At 29.7% G+C, this 27,865-nt stretch overlaps 1 protein-coding gene across 1 annotated transcript in view; it reads right to left on the reverse strand.

Annotated features, from left to right (window-relative positions):
* DCC (DCC netrin 1 receptor) overlaps nt 1-27,865 on the reverse strand; it is a 96,681-nt gene continuing 68,816 nt past the window's right edge. Inside the window, exons 21-30 of the mRNA XM_058825930.1 lie at nt 23,987-24,181; nt 22,745-22,777; nt 18,495-18,551; nt 16,620-16,761; nt 14,388-14,572; nt 12,350-12,457; nt 9,133-9,258; nt 6,518-6,668; nt 3,184-3,343; nt 1-90 (exon numbers count right to left, since the gene is read on the reverse strand). Coding sequence (XP_058681913.1) covers nt 1-90; nt 3,184-3,343; nt 6,518-6,668; nt 9,133-9,258; nt 12,350-12,457; nt 14,388-14,572; nt 16,620-16,761; nt 18,495-18,551; nt 22,745-22,777; nt 23,987-24,181 — 1,247 coding nt within the window. The remainder of the gene's footprint in view (nt 91-3,183; nt 3,344-6,517; nt 6,669-9,132; nt 9,259-12,349; nt 12,458-14,387; nt 14,573-16,619; nt 16,762-18,494; nt 18,552-22,744; nt 22,778-23,986; nt 24,182-27,865) is intronic.

Here is a 27,865-nt window from a genome sequence, read left to right on the forward strand (position 1 = left end):
TTAAAAGGCGGATCCTGTGATGGCGTTGAGTTGTTTCATCAGCCCTTCCAGACTCGCCATTTGCTCGCTCAGCTCGTCCTGTTCATAAATCTGGGGGAGAAAAAAATTGGGAATGTCGGGAATTCCCGGGAATTCCAACTCCCTTTTTCATTCCCATTTATCCCAAATTTTTCCCGGTTTTATTCTGATTTTTTTCCCATTTTTCCCCAATTTTTTCCCATTTTTATCCCAATTTTCCTCCATTTTTTTCCCATTTTATTCCAGATTTTTCCCCATTTTCATCCCAATTTTTCCCCAATTTTATCCCAATTTTCCTCCATTTTTTTCCCAATTTTCCCCATTTTTTCCTCAATTTTCCTCCATTTTTTTCCCATTTCTTCCACATTTTTTCCCCATTTTTATTCCAATTTTTCTCCTATTTTTCCCATTTATTATTCAAATTTTTCCCCCAATTTTCCCCCAATTTTTTCCCCAATTTTTCCCCATTTTTCCCATTTTTTCCCATTTTTGTTCCCATTTTTTTCCCATTTTTATTCTTTTTCCCATTTTTATCCCTTTTCCCAATTTTCTCCCATTTTTATTCCAATTTTTTCTCACTTTTTATCCCATTTTTTTCTTCACTTTTATCCCAATTTTTTCCCATTTATCCCACATTTTTCCCAATTTTCCTTCATTTTTATCCAATTTTTTCCCCATTTTTATTCCAAATTTTTCCCAATTTTATCCCATTTTCATCCCATTTTTTCCCCATTTTTATCCCAATTTTCCTCCATTTTTATCTCAATTTTTTCCCATTTTTATTCCAAATTTTTCCCCATTTTCATCCCATTTTTTCCCCCATTTTCATCCCAATTTTTTCCCAATTTTATCCCATTTTCATCCCATTTTTCCACCATTTTTTTCCCAATTTTTTCTCATTTTTATCCAAATTTTCCCCATATTTATTCCTTTTTTTCCCCCATTTTTTCCACATTTTCCCCCATTTTTAATCCAATTTTTTCCCAATTTTATCCCATTTTCATCCCATTTTTTCCCCAATTTTTTCCCATTTCGATCCCATTTTTATCCCAATTTTCCCTCCATTTTTTTCCCATTTTATTACAAATTTTTCCCCATTTTCATCCCAATTTTTTCCCAATTTTTCCCCATTTTTATACCAATTTTCCTCCATTTTTTCCCAATTTTCCCAATTTTTTCCTCAATTTTCCTCCATTTTTTTCACATTTTCCCCCCTTTTTTTCCCATATTTTCTCCATTTTTTCCCAATTTTTCCCATTTTATTCCAATTTTTTCCCCATTTTTATCCCATTTTTTCCCAATTTTCCCCCATTTTTATCCCTAATTTTTCCTTTTTTTATTCCAATTCTTCCCATTTTTATTCTGATTTTTATCCCAATTTTTTCCCCAATTTCATTCAAATTTTTTGCCCATTTTTATTCCAATTTTTCCCCAATTTTTATTCCAAATTTTTCTCCATTTTTATCCCATTTTTTCCCATTTTTATTCTGATTTTTATTCCCATTTCTCCCAATTTTTCCTCAATTTTTTGCCATTTTTATCCCAATTTTTTCCACATTCTTCCCCATTTCTTCTCTCATTTTTATCCCATTTTATTCCAAGTTTTTCCCCATTTTTATCCCATTTTTTCCATTTTTATTCTGGTTTTTATTCCAATTTTTATTCCAATTTTTATTCCAAATTTTTCCCCACTTTTATCCCATTTTTTCCACATTTTTCCCCCAATTTTTTACCATTTTATCCCAATTTTTTTCCCAATTTTAGTCCAATTTTTCTCCTGTTTTTAGTCCAAATTTTCCCCCATTTTTATCCCAAATTTTTCCCAATTTTTCTCCCACTTTTCCCATTTTTGTTCCAATTTTTCCCCATTTTCTGCCAAATTTTCTCCATTTTTATTCCAATTTTTCCCCCATTTTTATCCCATTTTTCCCCAATTTTATTCCAATTTTTTTCCCATTTTTATTCCGATTTTATCCCATTTTTATTAAATTTTTACCCATTTTTATCCCCTTTTTTCCCCAATTTTTCCCATTTTTAACCCAATTTTTTTCCTGTTTTTTTACCAAATTTTTCCCCATTTTTATCCCATTTTTTCCACATTTTTTCACCAATTTTTCCCATTTTCCCTCCTTTTTTCCCTATTTTTATCCCAAATTTTTCCCATTTTTAATCCAATTTTTTCCCAATTTTCCTCCAATTTTATCCCAATTTTTTCCCATTTTTATTCCAAATTTTTCCCCATTTTCATCCCAATTTTTTTCCATTTTCATCCCATTTTTTTTCCCATTTTTATTCCTATTTTTCCCAAATTTTTCCCAATTTTCCCCCATTTTTTCCCAATATTTCCCAATTTTTATCCCAATTTTTTCCCATTTTCCGTCCTTTTTTCCCCATTTTCATCCCAATTTTCCTCCATTTTTATCTCAATTTTTCCCCATTTTTTTCCCAATTTTTTCCCATTTTCATCCCAATTTTTTCCCATTTTCCCTCTTTTTTCCCCATTTTTATCCCAAATTTTCCCCCATTTTTTCCCATTTTTTCCCCATTTTTTCCCATTTTCCCTCCTTTATTCCCTATTTTTATCCCAAATTTTTCCCATTTTTAATCCAATTTTTTCCCCATTTTCACCCAATTTTTTCCCCTTTTTATCCCATTTTTTCCCATTTTATTCCCAGTTTTCCCCATTTTCATCCCAATTTTTCCCCATTTTTTCCCATTTTTATTCCCAATTTTCCCCCATTTTTAATCCAATTTTTTCCCAATTTTTTCCCATTTTTTCCCCATTTTTATTCCAATTTTTCCCCATTTTTATTCCAAATTTTTCCCAATTTTATTCCATTTTATTCCCACTTTTATCCCAAAATTCCCCCATTTTTTCCCAATTTCCCCCCATTTTTAATCCAATTTTTTCCCAATTGTAATCCAATTTTTTCCCATTTTTTCCCATTTTTATCCCAATTTTTCCCATTTTATTCCAAATTTTTCCCCATTTTCATCCCAATTTTTTCCCATTTTCCCTCCTTTTTTCCCCATTTTTATTCCCATTTTTTCCTCCATTTTTTTCCCATTTTTCCCCATTTTTATCCCATTTTTGTTCCAAATTTTTCCCCATTTTCCCCATTTTCATCCCAATTTTCCCCATTTTCCCCCCCATTTTCCCCTCACATTTCCGGAATCCTGGGAATTCTGGGAATTCTGGGAATCCTGGGAATCCTCGGCGCATTCCGGAGCCGTGGGAACGGAGACTGGGAGCAGAGGGGATCGAGCTTTTCCCGGGAATCCCAGGGACGCCGTCTTCAGAGGGGCTGGAAAAGCGGGAAAAGGTCAGGAAAAGGCGGGAAAAGGGCAAGAAATGGTGGGAAAAGAAGAGAAAATGGCGGGAAAAGGCGGGAAAAGGTCAGGAAAAGGCGGGAAAAATTGGGAAAAGGCGGGAAAAATTGGGAAAAGGTGGGAAAAGGCAGGAAAAGCTGGAAAAGGCGGGAAAAGAGTGGGAAAAGGCGGGAAAATGGCAGGAAAAGGTGGGAAAAGGTCCAGAAATGGCGGGAAAAGGTGGGAAAAGAGCAGGAAAAGGCGGGAAAAGAATGGGGAAAACTGGGAGAAAATTGGGGAAAAAATGGGATAAAAAGGGGGAAAATTTGGAATAAAATTGGGACAAAAATTTGGGAAAAAATGGGAAAAAGTGTGGAAAAACTGGAATAAAAATGGGAAAAAAATGGGGGAAAAAAGGAAAAAAATTGGGAAAAATGCTGGGGAAGAGGAGCTGGAAAAGAGCAGGAAAAGGGCAGGAAAAGGTGGCAAGAAAATGGGGAAAATTGGGAAAAAATTGGGCAAAGTTGGGAAAAAAGGGAAAAAATTGAAAAAAGAGGGAAAAATAATTAAAAAATGGAAAAAAATGTGGAAAAATTGACAAAAAATTGGGAAAAAATTGGGAAAAAATTGAAAAAAAATTAGGAAAAAAAATGGAAAAAACTGGGAAAAAATGGAGAAAAAAAAGGATAAAAGGGGAAAAAAGTGGGATAAAAATTGGAAAAAAATGGGAAAAAATTGGAAAAGTTGGGAAAAATTGGATAAAAAATGGATAAAAAATGGGGAAAATTTGGAAAAAAAGGAGAAAAAAATTGGAAAAATGGGGAAAAAAATGGGGAAAAATTGGGAAAAAAATGGGAAAAAAATAAGGGGAAAAAATTGGAAAAAAGGAAAAAATTTGGAAAAAAAATTGGGAAAAAATTAAAAAAAAATGGGGAAAAAATGGGAGAAAAAAAAAAAATGGAAAAAAATTGGGAAAATTGGGAAAAAAATGGGAAAAAGTTGGAATAATTTGGGATAAATTTGGGATAAATTGGGAATATTCTGGGATGTTACCTTGGGCCAGCAGGGGCGTGTAGGGAATTTTGAGATCCATGGTATTGGGAAAAAATTAGGGAAAAAAAGGGATAAAATTAGGAAAAATGCGGGAAAACATGGGAAAAAAAGGAAAAAAAAGGGAAAAAATTTGGGAAAAATGGGGAAAAAAACGGAGAAAAAATGGAAAAAAGTGTGGGAAAAATGGGGAAAAAAATGGGAAAAAACAGGGAAAAGTTGGGAAAAATGAGGAAAAAAATGGGGAAAAAATGGAGGAAAAAATGGGAAAAAGTGGGAAAAATTGGAAACACAAAGGGAAAAAATTTTGTAAAAAAATGTAAAAAAATAAAAAAAAAATTGGAAAAAATGGGGAAAAAATGGGAAAAATAGGGAAAATTGGGAAAAAATAGGATAAAAAAGGGAAAATAATGGAAAAAATTAAAAATTAAAAAATGGGGAAAAAATTGGGAAAAAACAGGGAAAAAATGGGATTAAAATGGAAAAAAAATGGGAAAAAAAAAGAAAAAATGGGATAAAAATGGAAAAAACTGGGAAAAAATGGAAAAAAAGAGAAAAAATTTTTAAAAAATGGGAAAAAATGGAAAAAATTAAAAATTAAAAAACGGGGGAAAAATGGGGAAAAAATGGAGAAAAAATTGGGAAAAAACAGGGAAAAAAATGGGATAAAATGGAAAAAAATGAGAAAAAAATTGGAAAAAATTTGGGAAAAATAGGGAAAAAATAAAAAAAAATGGGAAAAAATTGGGAAAAGTTGAGGAAAAGTTGAGGAGAAATTTGGGAATATTGTGGGATGTTACCTTGGGCCAGCAGGGGCGTGTAGAGAATTTTGGGATCCATGGAATAGGGAAAAAATGGGAAAAAAATTGGGAAAAAAATGAGAAAAAATGGGGAAAAAAAAGGGGGAAAATTGGGGAAAAATTTTAAAGAAAAGGGAAAAAAATTGAGAGAAAAATGGATAAAAAATGAGAAAAAATTGGGAAAAAATGGGAAAAAAATGCAAAAAAATTGGGAAAAAAATGGGATAAAATTGGGAAAAAATGGGAAAAAAATGGGAAAAAACGGGAAAAAATGGGAAAAAATTCCAAAAAAATGGGGAAAAAATGGGGAAAAAAATGGGAAAAAATTAAATAAAAATGGGAAAAAACTGGGATAAAAAAGGGAAAAAAATGGGAAAAAATTTGGGATAATTTGGGATAAGTTGGGAATATTCTGGGATGTTACATTGGGCCAGCAGCAGTGTGTAGGGAATTTTGGGATCCATGGGATTGGGGAAAAAATGGGAAAAAAATTGGGAAAAAAATGAGAAAAAATGTAAAAAAAAATGGGGAAAAATTGGAAAAAAATGGGGAAAAAAATGGAAAAAAAAAAAGGGAAAAAAGTGGGGAAAAAATGGGGAAAAAAGAAAAATTCAGGAAGAAATGGAGAAAAAAAATGGATTAAAAACGGGAAAAAAATTGGAAAAAATGGGGGAAAATGGGAAAAAAATGGGAAAAAATAAAAAAAATTGGGAAAAAATTTGGAAAAAAATGGAGAAAAAATGTGAAAAATGGAAGAAAAGGAGAAAAGGGAAAAAGTTTTATAAAAATGGGAAAAAATGAGAAAAAAATGGGAAAAAATTAGGAAAAAATATTGGAATAAAAATTGGAAAGAATGGGAAAAAAATAGGGAAAAAACTGGGATAAAAATTGGGAAAAAAATGAGAAAAAAATTCAAAAAAAATGGGAAAAAATGGGAATAAATGGAGAAAAAAATAGGAAAAAAATGGGGAAAAATGGGAAAAAAAAGGAGAAAAAATAGGGGAAAAAATGGGAAAAAATGTGAAAAAAAATTGGGAAAAAAAAGCAAAAACTGGAAAAAAATGGGATAAAAATGGGAAAAAAATGGGAAAAGGCAAAAAATGGGATAAAAATGGGATAAAAATGGGAAAAAAAATGGGAAAAAAGGGCAAAAAATGGGAAAAAAATGATAAAAAAATTGGGGAAAAAAGGGAAAAAAACAGGGAAAAAATGGGATAAAAATGGGAAAAAATGGGAAAAAAACTAAAAAAAAAAGGGAAAAAAATTCAAAAAAGTGGGAAAAAATTGGGATAAATTGGGAATCTTCTGGGATAATTTTGGAATATTCTGGGATGTTACCTTGGGCCAGCAGGGGCGTGTAGGGAATTTTGGGATCCATGGGATTGGCGAAACTGCGCAGGGGATGAGTGGGACGGACGCAGGCGGTCGGAATCGTCCTGCTGGGAATTTCCTCGGGATTGGGATGATCTGGAGTCGGATTTTCGGGAAGAGCTGCTGGAAAAAATGGGAAAAAATTCAAATTTTTGGTATAAATGAGAATTTTTCCAGATTTTTAAGTGGAAATTTGGGGGTTTTATGAGTTTTTTTGTTAAAATTCTGATTTTTTTTTTTGCATTTTTTTTAGCCCAAATTTGGGTTAAAAGCAGCAAAAATTTCAATTTAAACATAAATTTTGTGAAAAAAAACTCCCAAAAAATTTAAAAGAAAAATTCCAATTTTTAACCCAAAATTTTGGGAAAAAATTCCCAAAAAATTAAAAAAAAAATTTCCTATTTTTAAATCAAAATTTTGGGAAAAAAAATCCCAAAAAATAAAATTTAAAAAAAAATTATTTCTAATTTTGGTAGAAAAAATTCCTAAAAATTCAAAAAAAATTTTTTATGAGTTTTTGTTGTCAAAATTCTGATGTTTTTGCACTTTTTTAGCCCAAATTTGGATTTTTTTGGTGGTTTTTTAATGCTTTTTAGGGTTTAAAATCGGAATTTTTCAGGAATTTTTATGCAAAAATTTGGGTTGAAAATGAGAATTTTTGGGAATTTTTTTTCTGGAATTTTTTTAGAATTTTTTTCCACAAAATTTGGGTTTAAAATGTAAATTTTTTGAGATTTTTTTTTTCTTAAAATTTAGGTTTAAAATGGCAAATTTTTTTTATTTTTTCACTTAAATTTTAGGTTAAAAATGAGAAATTTTTGGGGATTTTTTATAAAATTTTAGAAGATTTTTAAGGCTTTTAAAGAAAATCTGGAAAAATTCTCAAATTCCAGGAAAAAATTTTCAAGTTTTAAGAAAAAAACTGGAATTTTAAAGAAAAAATTCTTTTAAAAGCTGGAAATTTTTGATTTTTAACCCAAATTTTGGAAAAAAAATTCCCCCCAAAATTCCCTTTTTTAACCCAAATTTGGGGAAAACAATTCCAAAAAAAATCTGCAAAAAATTCCAATTTTAACATAAATTTTGTGGAAGAAACTCCCATAAAATTAAAAAAAATCCAATTTTAAACCTAGTTTTGGGAAAAAATTCCCAAAAAACAAAATTTAAAAAAAAAATTATCTCTAATTTTGGTAGAAAAAAATCCTAAAAATTCAAAAAAAAAATTTATGAGTTTTTGTTGTCAAAATTCTGATTTTTTTGTGGAAAAGTTCCAAGAAAATTCCTGAAAAATTCCCATTTTAACCCCAAATTTTTGGATAAAAAACCCAAAAAATTCCCCCAAAAAATTCCCCAAGTTCTCATTTTTAACCCAAATTTTGTGGAAAAAATTCCCAAAAAAATTCCCCAAAAATCCCCCAAAAATCCAATTTTAAACCCAAATTTTGGGGAAAAAATTCCCAAAAAACTCTGAAAAAATTCCTGAAAAACTCCCAATATTTTCCAATTTTAGACCCAAAATTTGGGAAAAAAAATCCCCAAAAATTCTCATTTTAACCCCAAATTTTTGGATAAAAATCCCAAAAAATTCCCAAAAAATTTCCCTAAAAATTCCCCAAAAATTCTCATTTTTAACCCAAAACTTCTGGAAAAAATTCCCAAAAATCTCCCAAAATTTTCCAATTTTAATCCCAAAATTTGTGGAAAAATTCCCTAAAAATTCCCCAAAAATTCTCATTTTTAACACAAATTTTAAGGAAAAAAATCTCAAAAAATCCCCAAAAATTCCAATTTTAAGCCCAAAATTTGGGGAAAAAAATCCCCCAAAATTCTCATTTTTAACCCAAATTTTAAGGAAAAAAATCTAAAAAAAATCCCCAAAAATTCCAATTTTAAGCCCAAATTTTGGGAAAAAAATTCCTGAAAAATTCCTGAAAATTCCTAAAAAATTCCGATTTTAAACTTAAAACTTTGGGGAAAAAAATCTCAAAAAATGCCAATAAAATTCTCATTTTTAATCCTAATTTTGGGAATTAATTCTCAAAAAATGATGGAAAAAATACCCAAAAAATTCCCTTTTTTAACACAAATCTTGGGGAAAAAATTTCCCAAAAATGCCAAAAAACTCCAGAAAAAAAATAAAAAAAATTTCTCATTTTTAACCCAAATATTTGGATAAAAATCCCAAAAAATTCCCCCAAAAATTCCAATTTTAAACCCAAATATTGTTAAAAAATTCCCTAAAAGTCCTCAAAAATTGTGGAAAAATTCCAGATTTAAACCCCAAATTTTTGGATAAAAATTGCCCAAAATTATGGAAAAATTCTAATTTTAAGCCCAAAATTTTTGGATAAAAATCCCAAAAAATTCCAAAAAAATTCCCTAAAAATTCCCCCAAATTTCTCATTTTTAACCCAAATTTTAAGGAAAAAAATCTCAAAAAATCCCAAAAAATTCCAATTTTAAGCCCAAATTTTGAGATAAAAAAATCCAAAAAAAAATCAGAAAAAATCCCTAAAAACCCCAAATTTTTCGCAGATCCCAAAAAACCCCAGAATTCCAAGGAAAATTTGGGAATTTCACCCACCTCTTCCAACAAGGCTTGGGAAGGGCAGAGGCCTGAGAGGGAAATTCGGGAATCCGGTGGGAGACGGTAAAATCCCGGGATATTGGGAACTCTCCAAGGTTGGAACGGGAATGGCGCTGACCACGGCTGGGAAAGAAAATTCCATGAGAAAAAAAGAAATTCCTGGAATTCCAGAGGCAAAAATTCCCAAAAAATCGGATTTTTCCCCATCTTTTAAAGGAAAATTTGGAATTTTTCCCATTTTTTAAGGTGAAAATTTCAGATTTTTCCAATTTTTCAATCCAAAATCCTGGAAAATCTCGGAATTCCAGAGCAAAATTCCAGAAAATTCTGGAATTTTCCCATTTTGAAAGGTCAAAATCCCAAAAATCCTGATTTTTTCCCATTTTTTAAGGCAAAAATTCCAGAATTTTTCAAAATTTAAACCCAAAATTCAGGAATTTTTCTCTTTTTTATCCCAAAATTCTGGAAAATCTTGGAATTCCAGAGGCAAAATTCCCAAAAATTCCAATTTTTTTCCCATTTTTAAGGGAAAAAAATCTGAATTTTTCCCATTTTTTAAGTCAAAAATTCCAGAATTTTTCAATTTTTAAACCCAAAATTCTGGATTTTTCCCTTTTTTATCCCAAAATCCTGGAAAATCCTGAAAAATCCTGGAATTCCAGAGCCAAAATTCCCAAAAAATCCAATTTTTCCCCATTTTTAAGGGAAAAAATCTGAATTTTTCCCATTTTTTAAGGCAAGAATTTCAGAATTTTTTAATTTTTAAACCCAAAATTCAGGAATTTTCCCCTTTTTTATCCCAAAATCCTGGAAAATTCTGGAAAGTCCTGAAAAATTTGGAATTCCAGAGCCAAAATTCCTGAAAATTCCAATTTTTTCCCATTTTCCCATCCATATCCTAAAAAAATCCTGGAATTTTCCCATTTTTAACCCCAAAATTCCAAATTTTTGCCCCCAAATTCCCAATAAAAAAATTCCCAAAAATTCCCAATATTCCAAAAATTCCCCTCAAACTTTTCCTGATTTCCCCCAAATCTCCCCTAAAATTTTTTCCAAAATTCCCCCAAAATTCCCAATTTTCTCCTCCAAAATTCCCAATTTTTCTCCCCAAATCCCACCAAGAAATTCCCAAAATATTCCCCAAAATTCCTTCCAAAAATTCCCAATTTTTGCTCCAAAATTCCAAAAAAATTCCTAAAAATTCCTGATTTTCCCCCTTTATCTCACAAAAAAATTCCCCAAATTCCCAATAAAATTCCCAATTTTTCCCCAAAATTCCCTCCAAAAAATCCTTTAAAATTCTCCCAAAAAATTCCTAAAAATTCCCAAATTTCCCCAAAAAATTCCATCCAAAATTCCCAAATTTTCCCCCAAAATTTCCAAAAAAAATCCTTTAAAATTCCAAGAAAATTCACAAAAATTTCCAGTCTTTCCCCAAAAATCCCTAAAAAAAATTCCCAAAAAATTTTTAATTTTTTCCCCAAAATTCCCAATTTTTCTCCTTAAATCCCACCAAATATTCCCCAAAAAATTCCCCAAAATTCCCCCAAAATTTCCCATTTTTTCACCAAAAATTCCCCCCAAAATTTCCCAGAATTCCCCAAAATAATTCCTTAAAATTCCACAAAAATTCCCAAAAAATCCCAATTTTTTCCTCAAAATTCCCTCAAAAAATTACCCCCAAAATTCCCAAAAAAATCCTTTAAAATTCCAAGAAAATTCCCAAAAATTCCCAATTTTTCCCTCAAAATTCCCTCAAAAATTCCCCCCAAAATTGCCCCCCAAATTCCCAAATTTTTCCCTAAAATTTAAAAAAAATCCTTTAAAATTAAAAAAAAAATTCACCAAAATTTCCAATTTTTCCCCCCTAAAATTCCCTCCAAAAATTCCCCAAAATTCCCCAATTTTTCCCCAAAATTCCCCCAAAAAAATCCTAAAAATTCCCAATTTTTCCCTCAAAATTCCCAAGTTTTCCCCCAAAAATCCCTCCAAAAATTCCCATTTTTTCCCCAAAAATTCCCCCCAAAATTTCCCAGAATTCCCCAAAATAATTCCTTAAAATTCCAAGAAAATTCCCAAAAATTCCCAATTTTTCCCCCCTAAAATTCCCTCAAAAAATTCCCCAAAAATTCCAATTTTTTCCCAAAAGTTCTCAATTTTTCTCCCTAAATCCCACCAAAAAATTCCCAAAAAGTTCCCCAAAATTCCCAAATTTCCCCCAAAATTCCCAATAAAAATCCCAATTTTTCCCCAAAATTCCCCCCAAAAAATCCTTTAAAATTCCCCCAAAAAATTCCTAAAAATTCCCAAATTTCCCCCAAAAATCCCAAAAAAAATTCCCAAAAAATTCCTTTTTTTTTGCCGTTACTCATCCAAAATTCCCAGGTTTTTTCCCAAAATTCCCTCAAATTTCCCATTTTTTTCCCCAAATTTTTCCAAAAAATTCTTAATTTTTCTCCCTAAATTCCACCAAATATTCCCAAAAAAGTTCCCCAAAATTCCCCAAATTTCCCCCAAAATTCCCAATAAAATTCCCAATTTTTCTCCAAAATTCCCCCCAAAAAATTCCTAAAAATTCCCAAATTTTCCCCCAAAATTCCCAAATTTTCCCCAAAAATTCTCTCAAAAATTTCTCATTTTCCCCCCAAAATTTCCCCAAAAAATTCCCAAAATTCCCCCAAAAAATCCTTCAAAGTTCCAAGAAAATTCCCAAAAATTTCCAGATTTTCCCCAAAAATCCCTGAAAAAATTCTCCAAAAATTCCCAAAAAAATTCCCAAAATTTTCCAATTTTTCCCCAAAAATCCCTGAAAAAAATCCCAAAAAAATTCCCCCAAAAATTCCCAAAATTTTCCAGTTTTTCCCCAAAAATCCCTGAAAAAATTCCCATTTTATCCCCTTTTCCCACCCAAAATTACCAGAGTTTTCCCCCAAAATTCCCTCAAAATTCCCAATTTTCCTCCCTAAATCCCATCAAAAAATTCCTCCAAATTCCCCCCAAAATTTCCCAATTTTTCCCCAAAATTCCCAAAAAAATTCCCAGTTTTTCCCCAAAAAAATTCCTAAAAATTCCCAAATTTTCCCAAAAATTCCCACCAAAATTTCCCATTTTTTCCCCAAAATTCCACCCAAAAATTCCCATTTTTCTTTCTTTTTTCACCCCAAATTCCCAGATTTTTTTCCCATTCCCAGATTTTTTTTTTCCTGGGATTTACCTGCTCCAGAAGTTTGGGAATTCATCGGGATCAGGAGTTTGGCTCTGCGAGAAATTCCGGAACGTTCCAAGGTGGAGCCGCCGCTTCCGACCTCGTCTGGCTCCGGAGCTGCGGGAAAATCCAGGAAAAATCATGGAAAAAAATCCAGGAATTTTAAGGGAAAAACGGGGAATTTTTGGGGGATTTTTGGGAATTTTTTGGGGAATTTTTAGGGAATTTTTGAGAATTTTGGGGGGAATTTTTGGGAATTTTTTAAAGAAATTTTAGGGAAAAACTGGGAATTTTTTGGGAATTTTTGGGGTTTTTTTAAGGAATTTTAAGGAAAAAATTGGGAATTTTGGGGGAATTTTTAAAGTATTTTTGGGGGATTTTTTTGGGGTTTTTTAAGGAATTTTAAGGAAAAATTGGGAATTTTGGGGGAATTTTTGGGAATTTTTTTGAGGAATTTTAGGGTAAAGTTGGGAATTTTGGGGGGAATTTTTGAGAAATTTTTAGGGAATTTTTGGGAGTTTCTTGGAGGAATTTTAGAAAAAAAATGGGAATTTTTGAGAAATTCTTGGAGGAATTTTAGGGAAAAAAATGGGAATTTTTGGGAATTTTTGAGGGAATTTTTGGGAATTTCTTGGGGGAATTTTAGGGAATAAAATGGGAGTTTTTGAGAATTTTTTAGGGAATCTTTGGGAATTTTTTGGAGGAATTTTAGGGTAAAGTTGGGAATTTTGGGGGGAATTTTTTGGGAATTTTTGGGGTTTTTTTAAGGAACTTTAGGGAAAAGTTGGGAATTTTTGGGATAATTTTTGAGAATTTTTGGGATTTTTTTGAGAAATTTTTTTGGGAATTTTGAAGAATTTATTGGGTATTTTTAGAAATTTTTTTGAGGCATTTTAAGGAAAAATTGGGTAATTTTGGGGGGTTTTTTGGATTTTTTAAAAAAAATTTTAAGGAAAAATCAGGGAATTTTTGGGAATTTTGGGAGAATTTTTACAAATTTTTTTGAGGAATTATGGGGGAAAATTGGAAATTTTGGGTGGAGTTTTTGAGAATTTTTTGGGGAATTTTGGGGTTTTTTGTGGAATTTTTTTGGAATTTTGAAGAATTTTTTGGGAATTTTTGAGAATTTTTTAGGAATTTCTTGGGGGAATTTTTTTGGGAATTTTTGGAGGAATTTTTGGGATTTATTTTTAGGAATTTTGGAGGAAAATTTGAGATCGTTTTTTAATCTTTGGGGGCTTTTTGTGGAACTTTTGTGAGAATTTTTGAGAATTTTTTAGGGAACTTTTGGGACTTTTTAAAGGAATTTTAGGGAAAAATGGGGAATTTTTTGGGATTTTTGGATTAATTTTTTGGGGAATTTTGGGGGGAATTTTAAGGATAAAATTGGGAATTTTGGGGGAAATTTTTGGAAATTTTTGGGAATTTTGGGAAGATTTTTTGGGATTTTTGGAGTATTTTTTTTTGGAATTTTGGGGAAAATTGGGGGAATTTTAGGGATAAAATTGGGAATTTTTAGGGGAATGTTAGGGAAAAAATTGGGAATTTTGGGGGGAATTTTAGGGAAAAAATTGGGAATTTTGGGGGGAATTTTAGGGAAAAAATTGGGAATTTTGGGGGGAATTTTAGGGATAAAGTTGGGAACTTTGGGGGGAATTTTAGGGGAAAAATTTGGAACTTTGGGGGGAATTTTAGGGAAAAAATTGGGAATTTTGGGAGGAATTTTAGGGAAAAAATTGGGAATTTTTAGGGGAATTTTAGGAAAAAAAATGGGAATTTTTAGGGGAATTTTAGGGAAAAAATTGGGAATTTTGGGGGGTATTTTAGGGAAAAAATTTGGAACTTTGGGGGGAATTTTAGGGAAAAAATTGGGAATTTTGGGGGGAATTTTATGGAAAAAATTGGGAATTTTGGGGGGAATTTTTTGGGAATTTTGCAAAAAGTTGAAGAGAATTTTAGGGGAAAAAAATCCCCTTAAAAACCCAAAATTTTGGGAAAAATTCCCTAAATTTTGGGCAAACTCCTAAAAATCCAAGGAATTCCTCACCTGCCTGGGGAAGATTTTTTGGAGCCGGCTGCGATTCCGAAGTTTTGGGATCATTTGGGATTTCTTGGGAATTTGGAGGAGGAGGAGGCTCCGATTCCCGAGGTTTTTCCAGGTTTTTCAGTTCCATTTCCTCGTGGTGGATCCATAAATCCGGAGGTCTCGGCTCTTTTTGGCTTCCTTTCCTTTTTCCGTGGTTTCTGAGGGAAAAACGGGAATTTTTAGGAATTTTTGGGAATTTTTTTGGAATTTTCGAGGGCTTTTTTAGGATTTTTTGGGGTATTATTGGGAATTTTTGTGGGTTTTTTGGGAATTTTTTGGGAATTTTTTGGGAATATTTGAGGAGTTTTTTAGGATTTTTTTGGGGTATTTTTGGGAATTTTTAGGGATTTTTTAGGACTTTTTTGGGAATTTTTGAGGGGTTTTTTTAGGATTTTTGGGAATTTTTGTGGGGTTTTTGGGAATTTTTGGGGAATTTTTGAGGGGTTTTTTTTAGGATTTTTTGGGGTATTTTTGGGAATTTTTGTGGTTTTTTTGGGAATTTTTGGGGAATTTTTTGGGAATTTTTGAGGGGTTTTTTTAGGATCTTTTGGGTTATTTTGGGGAATTTTTGGGAATTTTTTTGGGAATTTTTTGGGGATTTTTTGGGAAATTTTTAGGATTTTTTAGGCGATTTTTTGGGATTTTGGAAGGGATTTTTAGGGGAAATTTGGGGATTTTTTGGGAATTTTTAGGGATTTTTGGGAATTTCAGGTTTTTCTGGGAATTTTTTAGGGGGAATTTTTAAGGATTTTTTTTGGTTTTTAGAGCTTTTTAGGGAATATTTGGAAGGTTTTTTTAGAATTTATTGGGATTTTGGGGGGGATTTTTTTGGGAATTTTTAGGCATTTTTGGGGTTTTTTGGGGAATTTTTGGGGGGATTTTTTGGGGAATTTTTTTGGATTTTTTGGGAATTTTTTTGGATTTTTTGGGATTTTTTTTGGAGTTTTTAGGGGATTTTTTTTTAATTTTGGAAGGGATTCTTAGGAGAATTTTGGGGAATTCTTTTGGGAATTTTTAGGGAATTTTTGGGAATTCTTGGGGATTTTTTTTGAGAATTTTTGTGAGGTTTTTTGGGGAATTCTTAGGGATTTTTGGAGGTTTTTTTGGGAATTTTTTGAGATTTTAGAAGAGATTTTTAGGAGACTTTTTGGGAATTTTTTGGGAATTTTTGAGCGTTTTTTTTTAAGGATTCCAGGCTCTGACAGCCACCAAGGATCTCTCCAAATTCCAAACAAAATCCCAGAAAAATCCCAAAAAAGTGCCCAAAAATTCCTAAAAAGTCCTAAAAAAATCCTCAAAGAATTCCCAAAAAAATCCCAGAAAAATCCTAAAAAAATCCTCAAAAATTCCTAAAAAAACTCCAAAAAATCCCAAAAAATCCTAAAAAAAATCCCCAAGAAATTCTCAAAAAACCCTCCAAAAATTCCCCAAAAATTCCTAAAAAATCCCCAAAAGATTCCCTAAAAATTTAAAAAAAATTCCCAAAAAAATCCTTCAAGAATGCCAAAAAAATTCTCAAAAAATCCCCGAAAAAGTCCTAAACAATCCCTAAAAAAATTCCCAGAAAGTTCCCAAAAAATTCCCCAAAAAATCCTAAAAAAATTCCTAAAAAAATTCCAAAAAGTTAAAAAAATTCCCAAAAAAATCACAAAAAATTAAAAAAAAAATCCAAAAATATTCCAAAAAAAACCTTAAAAAAATCCACAAAAGATCCTAAAAAATCTCAAAAAAAGCCACAAAAATTTCAAGAAAACCTTAAAAAAACCCTTCAAAAATGCCAAAAAAGTAAAAGAAAAATTTAAAAAAAATGCCACAAAAATCCCTAAACAAATCCTAAAAAAATCCTAAAAATTCCAATAAAATTCTCAAAAAATCCCTTAAAAATCCCTAAAAATTTCTAAAAAATCCCCAAAAGATCCTCAAAAAATCCCCAAAAAATCCCTGAAAAAAATCCCTAAAAATTCCTAAAAAAATTCCCAGAAAATTCCCAAAAAATTCCCAAAAAATTCCCCAAAAAATCCTAAAAATATTCCTAAAAAAATTCCAAAAAATTCAAAAAAATTCCAAAAGAAATCCCAAAAAATTAAAAGAAAGTCCCAAAAAAATTCCAAAAAAATCCCCAAAAAATTCCAAAAAAATCCCAAATTTTTCCCAAATTTTTCCCAATTTTTCCCCCTTTGGGAATTTTCTTACTTCCTCTTCCTCTCCTCGTTTCTCCGGGAGCAGATCCAGGCTCCGACGGCCGCGGCCACCACGGAGACGCCTCCGGATATTCCGAGGATGAGGAGCAGAATTCCGGTGCCTGGAGCTGAATTCCTTTGTCCCACTGGAGAATCTGGGAATGAGAATTCCAAGAAAATTCCATTAAAATTCCAGGAAAATAGAAATTTAATTTAATTCGTTTTTTTGAAAAAAATTCTGAAAAATTAGGTTTAATTTAAGGAAAAATTTAATTAGAATTGGATTAAAATTGGCATAAAATGGTAATAAAATTCCTAAAATATTCCCAAAAAATCCCAGGAAAATCCCAAAAAAAGTCCCCCAAAAATAACAAAAAAAACCCAAAAAAATCCCAAAAATTCCCAAAAAATCCAATTAAAATCCCCAAAAAATTCCCCAAAAAAATCCCAAAAAAATCCTAAAAATTAAAAAAAAATCCAATTAAAATTAAAAAAAAAAACCCAAAAAAATCCTAAAAATTCAGAAAAAAATCCAATTAAAATCCCAAAAAAATTCCCAAAAAAACCCCCAAAAAATCCTAGAAATTAAAAAAAAATCCAAATAAAATCCCCAAAAAAAATCCCCCAAAAAACCCTAAAAATTAAAAAAAAATCCAATTAAAATCTCAAAAAAAAACCCCAAAAAATCCTAAAAATTAAAAAAAATCCAATTAAAATCCAAAAAAAAAAATCCCAACAAAATCCCAAAAATTCCCAAAAAATCCCCAAAAAATTCCCCAAAAAAATCCCCAAAAAATCCAAAAAATTCCCAAAAAATTCAATTAAACCCAAAGAATATCCCAAAAAAAATCCCAAAAAATCCCCAAAACATTCCCAAAAAAATCCCCAAAATTCCCAAAAAATCCAATTAAAATTAAAAAAAATCCAAAAAAAATCCCAAAAAATCCCCAAAACATTCCCAAAAAAATCCCCAAAATTCCCAAAAAATCCAATTAAAATTTAAAAAAATCCAAAAAAAATCCCAAAAATTTGCAAAAAATCCAATTCAAGTAAAAAAAAATTCCCAAAAAAATTCCAAAGAATTCCCCATAAATATTCCCAAAAACACTCCTCAAAATTCCCATAAAACTCCTAAAAATTCCCAAAAAATCCAATTAAAATCCCCCAAAAATTCTCAAAAAAATCCCAAAAATTCCCAAAAAATTCAATTAAAATAAAAAAAAAAAAACAAAAAATTCCCCATAAAAATTCCCAAAAAAACTCCTTAAAATTCCCATAAAACTCCCTAAAAATTCCCATAAAATCCAATTAAAACCCAAAAAATTCTCAAAAAATACCCAAAAAAAATCCCAAAAATTCCAAAAAAAATCCCAAAAAATTCCCAAAAATTCCCAAAAAATCCAATTAAAATCCCCACAAAAATTCCAAAAAAATCCCAAACATTCCCAAAAAATCCCAAAAAAATTCTCAAAAAAAATCCCAAAAAAATCCCAAAAATCCCAAAAAATTCAATTCAAACCCAAAAAATATCCCAAAAAAAATCCCCAAAAATCCCAAAAATTCCCAAAAAAATCCCAAAAAAATCCCAAAAATTCCCAAAAAATCCAATTAAAATCCCCACAAAAATTCCAAAAAAAATCCCAAAAATTCTCAAAAAACCCCCAAAAAATTCCCCAAAAAAATCCCAAAAATTCCCAAAAAATTCAATTAAAACCCAAAAAAAATCCCAAAAAATCCAAAAAAATCCCCAAAAAAATCCAATTAAATTCCCAAAAAACCCCCAAAAAATTTCCCTTAAAAAATCCCAAAAAAACTCCTCAAAATTCCCATAAAACTCCCTCAGAATTCCCTAAAAAACCCCAAATCCCAGATTTTTTTGGGGATTTACCATTGAGGCTGCTGCGGTCGATGTCCAGGGGCCAATAGGATCCGTCTCCATGGCGACCTGAGGAGAAAATTCCAGGAAAAATTGGGAATATTTGGGGAATATTCCATAAAAAAATGAAATATTCCCAAAATTATTCCAAAATTATTCCAAAGTTCTGGAGAAAATCTCATTAAAAAGCACGAAATTCCCTTTAAAATTCCTAAAAATTCTGGGAAATTTGGAATTAATTTGAGGAAAAAAATGGGGGAAAATTCTAAAAAATTCACTCCAAAAATTCCCAAAAATTATGAAAATTTGGGAGCAAAATCCAGGAAAAAAATGGAAAAAATCCCAAGAAATTCAATTTAAAATTCCCAAAAATTCTGGGAAATTTGGAATTAATTTGAGGAAAAAAATGGGAAAAGTTCTGGAAAATTCACTCCAAAAATTCCCAAAAAATTCAAAAAATTGGGAACAAAATCCAGGAAAAAAATCCCAAAAATTCTCTTTAAAATTTCAAAAATTCTGGGAAATTTGGAATAAATTTGAGGAAAAAAAATGGGAAAAATTCTGGAAAATTCACTCCAAAAATTACGAAAATTTGGGAGCAAAATCCAGGAAAAAAAATGAAAAAAAATCACAAAAAATTCCATTTATAATTCCCAAAAATTCTGGGAAATTTGGAATTAATTTGAGGAAAAAAAAGGGGGAAAAAATTGGGAAAATTCACTCCAAAAATTCCCAAAAAATTCAAAAATTTGGGAACAAAATTCAGGAAAAAAATTCCCAAAATTCTCTTTAAAATTCCCAAAAATTCTGGGAAATTTGGAATTAATTTGAGGAAAAAAATGGGGGAAAGTTCTGGAAAATTCACTCCAAAAATTCCCAAAAATTACAAAAATTTGGGAGTAAAATCCAGGAAAAAAATGGAAAAAAAATCCCAAAAAATTCCATTTAAAATTCGAAAATATTTCAAAAAATTTTTAAACAAAATGCACAAAGAAAGGGAAAAAAATCCCAAAAAATTCCCACCAAAAATTCCCAAAAAATTCCAAAACTTGGGAAACAAAACCCAGGGGAAAAATGGAAAAAAATTTTAAAAAATTCTATTTAAAAATCAAAAAAATTCCCAAAATTTTGAAACAAAATGGAAAAAAAAAATGGGAAAGAACTCCAAAAATTTTGAAATAAAATTCTGAAAATAAAAGGAAAAAAATTCCAAATTTCCCCTAAAAATTCCCAGAATTTTGAAACAAAATCCAGCAAAAAAAGGGAAAAAAAAAAATCCCAAAAAATTCCTTTTGAAATTCCCAAAAACTCTCAAATTTTGGAAACAAAATCCTAAAGATAAAGGGAAAAAAATTCCAAAATTCCCCTTAAAAATTCCTTTAAAAATTGCCAAAAATTTGGGAAAAAAAACACAGAAAAAATGGAAAAAAAAGCCCAAAAAATTCCTTTCAAAATTCCCCAAAATTCTCAAAATTTGGAAAAAAAATCCTCGAAATAAAGGAAAAAAAAAATTCCAAATTTCCCCTTAAAAATTCCCAAAAAGTCCAAAAATTTGGAAACAAAATCCAGGAAAAAATGGGAAAAATGTCAAAAAATTCCCTTTAAAATTCCCAAAAATTTTGCAACAAAATCCAGGATAAAAAGGAAAAAAATTCCATAAAACTTTTTTCGGGAATTATTCCCAAATTTTGGGATTTTGTGGAATTTTTTTGAATTATTTCAGGATTTTGGGGGAATTTTAGGGGAAATTTGGGATTTTTATGGAAATTTTGGGGCTTTTTTGAGTTTTATAGAATTTTTTTCTAAATTATTTTGGGATTCTTGAGGAATTTTGGGTTTTTATGGAATTTTTTGGGAATTATTTGGAAATTTTGGAGTTTTTTTGGAATTCTTTTGGTATTATTCTCAAGTTTTGGGGATTTTAGGGGAATTTTATGGAATTTTTGGATTTTTTATGGAATTTTTAGGGAGTTTTTCAAGATTTTGGGGAAATCTTGGGGAATATTGGGATTTTTATGAATTTTTTGGAGAATTTTTCCCCAAATTTTTGGGATTTTGTGGAATTTTTCTGAGTTATTTCAGGATTTTAGGGGAATTTTAAGGGAAATTTGGGATTTTTATGGAAATTCTTGGATTTTTTTGAGTTTTATGGAATTTTTTCCTAAATTATTTTGGGATTTTTTTGGAAATCTTGAAATTTTTATGGAATTTTTGGAAATTATTTGGAATTTTTTGAGGTTTTTTTGGAATTATTTTCAAGTTTTTGGGATTTTAGGGGAATTTTATGGAATTTTTGGATTTTTTATGGAATTTTTAGGGAGTTTTTCAAGATTTTTGGGAAATTTTGAGGAATTTTGGGATTTTTATGAATTTTTTAAAGAATTATTCCCAAATGTTTGGGTTTTATGGAATTTTTTCTTGAATGATTTTGGAATTTTTTTAGAAATTTTGGATTTTTCTGGAATTTTTTAGAAATTATTTGGAATTTTTTGGGCTTTTATGGAATTTTTAGGGAGTTTTTCAAGATTTTTAGGGAAATTTTGAGGAATTTGGGGATTTTTATGGAATTTTTTGGGAATTTGTCCCAAATTTTGGGGATTTTGTGGAATTTTTCTGAATTATTTCAGGATTTTGGGGGAATTTTAGGGGAAATTTGGGATTTTTTTGGAAATCATGGAATTTTTATAGAATTTTTTGGGAATTATTTGGAATTTTGGGGGAATTTTTATGGAATTATTCCCAAATTTTGGGGATTTTGGGGGCATTTTAAGGAATTTTTGGGGCTTTTTTAAGTTTTTATGGGATTTTTTAATAATTATTTACAAATTTTTGGTTTTTTTTAATTTTGGGATTTTTTTTAGATTTTCTGGAAGTTTTTTTGGAAATTCCTTGGGGTTTTTATGAATTTTTTTGGATTTTTTTTCAAAATTTTGGGGAAATTTAGCAGAAATTTAGGATTTTTATGGAATTTTGGAGTTTTTTTGAGTTTTATGGAATTTTTTCTTCAATTATATTCTTGGAAATCTTGGAATTTTTATGGAATTTCTAGGAATTATTAGAAATTTTTGGGATTTTTTTATGGATTTTTTATATTTTTTTCAAAATTTGTGGGAATTTTAGAAAAAACTTGGAATTTTTATGGAGTTTTTGGGGTTCTATGGAATTTTTGCTTGAATTATTTTGGGATTCTTGTTTGAATTTTGGATTTTTATGGAATTTTTTGGGAATTATTTGGAATTTTTGGAGGTTTTTTTGGAATTATTTTCAGGTTTTTGGGATTTTGGGGGAACTTTATGGAATTTTTGGATTTTTTATGGAATTTTAAGGGAGTTTTTCAAGATTTTTGGGGAAATTTTGAGGAATTTTAGGATTTTTATGGAATTTTTGGGGAATTTGTCCCAAATTTTGGGGATTTTGTGGAATTTTTTTGAATTATTTCAGGATTTTGGGGGAATTTTAGGGGAAATTTGGGATTTTTATGGAAATTTTGGGGCTTTTTTGAGTTTTATGGAATTTTTTCCTAAATTATTTTGGGATTCTTGAGGAATTTTGGATTTTTATGGAATTTTTGGGAATTATTTGGAATTTTGGGGGAATTTTTATGGAATTATTCCCAAATTTTGGGGATTTGGGGGGGATTTTAAGGAATTTTTGGGGCTTTTTGAAATTTTTATGGATTTTTTTGGAATTATTTCTTAATTTTTCAAGAATTTTAAGAGAAATTTGTGATTTTGGGGTTTTTTTGAGTTTTATGGAATTTTTTCCTAAATTATTTTGGGATTCTTGGGGAATTTTGGGATTTTCATGGAATTTTTGGGGAATTTTTTCAAGATTTTTGGGGAAATTCCGAGGAATTTTGGGATTTTTCTGGAATTTTTTAAAGAATTCCCAAATTTTTGGGTTTTATGGAATTTTTTCTTGAATGATTTTGGAATTTTTTTGGAAATTTTGGATTTTTATGGAATTTTTTAGGAATTATTTGGAATTTTTGGGGCTTTTATGGATTTTTTTGGGAGTTTTTCAAGATTTTTGGGGAAATTTTGAGGAATTTGGGGATTTTTATGGATTTTTTCCCAAAATTTTGGGATTTTTTCAGATTTTATGGAACCATTTTTGAATTATTTGGTGTTTCATGGAATTTTTAGGGAATTTGTTGGGATTTTGTGGATTTTTTTAAGAATTATTTGCAAATTTTGGGGATTTTTTTTAATTTTTTGGAGTTTTTATGGAATTTTTTTGGGAATTCTTTGGGAATTTCTTACCTTGGTCATTGGGCATTTTATCTGGAATTTCTGCTGGAAAAGAAAAAGAAAAAAAATAGGGATTAGAGGCAAAATTTGGGAATTTTTCCCTTTTTTTTAAGTTTTTCATAGAAAAAAAGGCTTCAAATTAAAAAAAAAATCAAATTTTCCCCCAAAATCCCATGAAAAAATCCCAAAATACCCCAGAAATCCCAAAATTCCATGAAAAGCTGCAAAAATTCCTAAAATATCCCCCCAAAGTTCCCAAAAATTTCAATAAAAATTCCAAAAATCCAAAAGAAATTAAAAAAAATTTAAAAAAAAACTTTAAAAAATTCCCAAAAAATCCCAATAAATCCCCAAAAATCCCAAAAAATTCCAAAAAAATTTCCCAGGAATTCCCTAAATCCCAAAAAAACCCAAAAATTCCCAATAAATCCTAAAAATTTCCCAAAATTCCCAAAAAAATCCCCCACAAAAATTCCCTAAACCTCAAAAAAACCCAAAAAAATTCCCTAAAAACTCTAAAAAATTCCCAATAAAAACCAAATATTCCCAAAATTCCCTAAAAATTCCAGAAATCCCAAAGAAATCCAAAAAAATTCCATAGAAACTTCAAAAAATTCCAAAAAATTCCCAAAAAATCCCCAAAAAATAAAAAAAAAATCCATTAAAAACCCAAAAATTCCCAATAAATCCCAAAAAATCCCAAAAAATTCCCCAAAAATCCCCCAGGAATTCCCTAAATCCCAACAAAACCCCAAATATTCCCAACAAATCCTAAAAATTTCCCAGAATTTCTAAAAAAATCCCCCAGAAATTCCATAAATCCCAAAAAATCCCCAAAAAATTCCCAAAAATTCCCTAAACCTCAAAAAAACCCAGAAAATTCCCTAAAAACTCTAAAAAATTCCCAATAAAAACCAAAAAATTCCCAAAATCCCAAAAAAAATCCATAAAAAAACCTCAAAAAAATCCCAATAAATCCCCAAAAATCCCAAAAAAGTTGCCAAAAAATACCCCAGAAATTCCCTAAATCCCAAGAAAATCCAAATATTCCCAATAAATCCTAAAAATTTCCCAAAAAATCCCAAAAAAATTCCCAAAAATTCCCTAAACCTCAAAAAAACCCCAAAAAATTCCCTAAAAACTCTAAAAAATTCCCAATATAAACCAAAAAAATTCCCAAAAATCCAAAAAAAATCCATAAAAAACCCCAAAAAATTCCCAATAAATCCCCCAAAATTCCCATTTTTTCCAAACCTTTGGCTGTCCTGAAGAAAATGGGATCCGAGATGGGACCGGAACCTTTGGAATTCCGAGCTTGGATGCGGAAAAAATATCCGGAATCCAGGAGGAGATCCGGGATTTGATGGGAAAGGCGCTCGGATCCGACCGACTGCGGGATCCACTCGGCCAGAGGAGCGTTCTTGTCCAGGGAGTAGAACAGAGTGTAGGCTGGGGAAAATATTGGGAATTTTATGGGAATTCTTTGGGAATTTTGGGGGGTTTTTTGGGAATTTTTTGGAATTTTTAATGAGTTTTTTTGGGATTTTTTTTTCATTTTCTGGGGAATTTTCTTGGATTTTTTTGTGAATTTTTAGGGATTTTTTGGGGAATTTTTGGAGGATTTTTGAGGATTTTTGTGGGAACTTTTTTAGAATTTTTGGGGGATTTTTTTGGAATTTTTTGTGAATTTTTAGGGGATTTTTTGAGAATTTTTGGGGGATTTTTGAGGATTTTTGTGGGAATTTTTGGGGAATTTTTGAGGATTTTTGGGAGATTTTTTTGGATTTTTTGGGGAATTTTTTTTAATTTTTTGGGATTTTTTGGGAATTTTTTGAGAATTTTTTGGGAATTTTGAGGGGTTTTTTTGGTGGATTCTTGAGAGTTTTTTGGGAATTTTTGGGGGATTTTTTGAGAACTTTGGGGGGAATTTTTTGAGAATTTTTAGGGATTTTTTGAGAATTTTTTGGGATTTTTGTGGGAATTTTTCAGGATTTTTGGGGAACTTGAGGATTTTTTGAGGATTGTTTTGGGAATTTTTAGGGAATTTTTGGGGGATTTTTTGGGGATTTTTTTGAGAATTTTTGGGAATTTTTAGGAATTTATTTGAGGATTTTTGGGGAATTTTTTGAGAATTTTTGGGGAATTTTTTGAGAATTTTTTGGGAAATCTTTGGGAATTTTTTGAGAATTTTTTGGGGATTTTTTCCATTTTTTTCAGGACTTTTTTTTTTATTTTTTTTTCCTGATCTTAAAGGGATATTTGGGCGGTGTTTTTAGGAATTTTTGGGGAATTTTTAGGGATTTTTTGAGAGACTTTTGAGTGATTTTTTAGGAAATTTTCAGGGATTTTTTTGGGATTTTTTGAGAATTTTTGGGGATTTTTAAAACAATTTTTGGGGAATTTTTTGTGAATTTTTAGGGGATTTTTGGAGAATTTTTGGGGAATTTTTGGGGATTTTTTGAGATTTTGGGGGGATTTTTCTTTGAATTTTTGAGAATTTTTGGGGATTTTTGTGGGAATTTTTAGGGACTTTTTAGGGAACTTTTGGTGATTTTTTAAGAATTATTTGAGGATTTTTAGGGAATTTTTGGGAGATTTTTTAGGATTCTTTTTGAGAATTTTTTGGGATTTTTAGGGATTTTTGGGGGATTTTTTGAGAATTTTGGGGAAATTTTTTGGGATTTTTTTGGGAATTTTTTGAGATTTTTTTTTTTATTTTTTCCATTTTTTTCAGGATTTATTTTGATTTTTTTTCTGATTTTTAAGGGATTTTTTGGTGGTGTTTTTTGGGAATTTTCAGGGATTTTTGGAAGATTTTTGAGTGATTTTTTTAGGAATCTTTCAGAGATTTTTTGGGAATTTTTTGTGGATTCTTGAGAGTTTTTTGGGAGATTTTTTGAGAATTTTGGGGGATTTTTTTATGGTTATTTTATGATTTTTTAATGGAATTTTTGGGGATTTTTTGGAAATTTTTTGAGGTTTTTTTTTTTATTTTTAGGATTTTTTTTCTGTATTTTTCAGAATTTATTTTGATTTTTTGCCTGATTTTTAAGGGATTTTCTGGTGGTTTTTTTAGGATTTTTTTTAGGGGGTTTTTGGGAATTTTTTGGGAATTTTTCAGGAATTTTTCAGGGATTTTTTAGGGATTTTTCTCAGGAATTTTTGGGAATTTTTTCCTGATTTTTTTAAGGATTTTTTGGGATTTTTAAAGGAATTTTTGGGAATTTTTTACCTACTTTTAAGGAATTTTTTGCCAATTTTTTTAAGGAATTTTTGGGATTTTTTTTAATTTTTCAGTGATTTTTTACGGAATATTTGGGATTTTTCTTAAGAATTTTTGGGAATTTTTTAAGGAATTTTTAAAGGAATTTTTAGGGATTTTTTAAAGAATTTTTCAGTGATTTTTTAAGGAATTTTTGGGAATTTATTACCAATTTTTAATGGAATTTTTTGCCATTTTTTGGGGAATTTTTAAAGGAATTTTTGGGAAATTTTTACTGGGTTTTTTTTAAGGAATTTTTGGGATATTTAAAGCTATTTTTTGTAAATTTTTACTGATTTTTTTAAGGAATTTTTGGGAGTTTTTTAAAATTTTTTATGGATTTTTGAAGGAATTTTTGGGATTTTTTTTAAGGAATTTTTGGGAACTTTTTACAAATTTTTTAAGGAATTTTGGGGAATTTTTTCAGGAATTTTAGGAATTTTTTACAAACTTTTTAAGGAATTTTTGGGAATTTTTAAAGGAATTTTTGGGAATTTTTTACCAATTTTTTTAAGGAATTTCAGGGATTTTTTAAGGAATTTTTTGGATTTTTTAAGGAATTTTTGGGATTTTTTAAGGAATTTTTGGGATTTTTTTAGAAACTTTTCAGTGATTTTTTTAAGGAATTTTTGGGATTTTTCTCAGGAATTTTTGGGAATTTTTAAAGGAAATTTTGGGAATTTTTTCCTGATTTTTTAAAAGGAACTTTTGGGATTTTTTAAGGAATTTTTGGGAATTTTTTAGAATTTTTTTTTAAGGAACTTTTGGGATTTTTCTCAGGAATGTTTGGGAATTTTTTCCTGATTTTTTAAAGGAATTTTTGGGATTTTTTAAGGAATGTTTGGAATTTTTTAAGGAATTTTTGGGATTTTCTCAGGAATTTTTGGGAATTTTTAAAGGAAATTTTTGGGAATTTTTTATCGATTTTTTAAGGAATTTTTTGCCAATTTTTTAAGGAATTTTGGGGAATTTTTTCAGGAATTTTAGGAATTTTTTACAAATTTTTTAAGGAATTTTTGGGAATTTTTATAGGAATTTTTCGAGATTTTTTACCAATTTTTTAAGGAATTTGGGGGAATTTTTAAAGGAACTTTTGGGGTTTTTTTTATTTTATTTTTTAGGGATTTTTTTAAGGAATTTTTGGGATTTTTAAAGGAATTTTTGGGAATTTTTTAAAAAATTTTTCAGTGATTTTTTAAGGAATTTTTGGGATTTTTCTCAGGAATTTTTGGGAATTTTTTACCAATTTTTAAGGAATTTTTTGCCAATTTTTTAAGGAATTTTTTGGAATTTTTTAAGGAATTTTGGGGGATTTTTTTTTAAATTTTTCAGTGATTTTTTAAGGAATTTTTGGGATTTTTTTTAAGGAATTTTTGGGAATTTTTTACCAATTTTTAAGGAATTTTTTGCCAATTTTTAAAGGAATTTTTTGGAATTTTTAAAGGAATTTTTGGGGATTTTTTTTTTATTATTTTTTAGGGATCTTTTAAGGAATTGTTGGGATTTTTTTCAGGAATTTTTGGGAATTTTTAAAGGAATTTTTGGGAAATTTTTCCTGATTTTTTAAAGGAATTTTTTGCCAATTTTTTGGGATTTTTTTTAAGGAATTTTTGGGAAGTTTTTACTGGTTTTTTTAAAGGAATTTTTGCGATTTTTTTTAATTTTTCAGGGATTTTTTAAAGGAATTTTTGGGATTTTTTTCAAGATTTTTTTGGAATTTTTTAACAATTTTTTAAGGAATTTTTGTGATTTTTTTAACCAATTTTTATGGAATTTTTTGCCAATTTTTTGGCATTTTTCTCAGGAATTTTTGGGAATTTTTTATCAATTTTTAAAGGAATTTTTGGGAATTTTTTCAGGAATTTTTGGGA

Source organism: Poecile atricapillus, chromosome Z (assembly GCF_030490865.1).
Source record: "Poecile atricapillus isolate bPoeAtr1 chromosome Z, bPoeAtr1.hap1, whole genome shotgun sequence".
NCBI lineage: Eukaryota > Metazoa > Chordata > Aves > Passeriformes > Paridae > Poecile > Poecile atricapillus.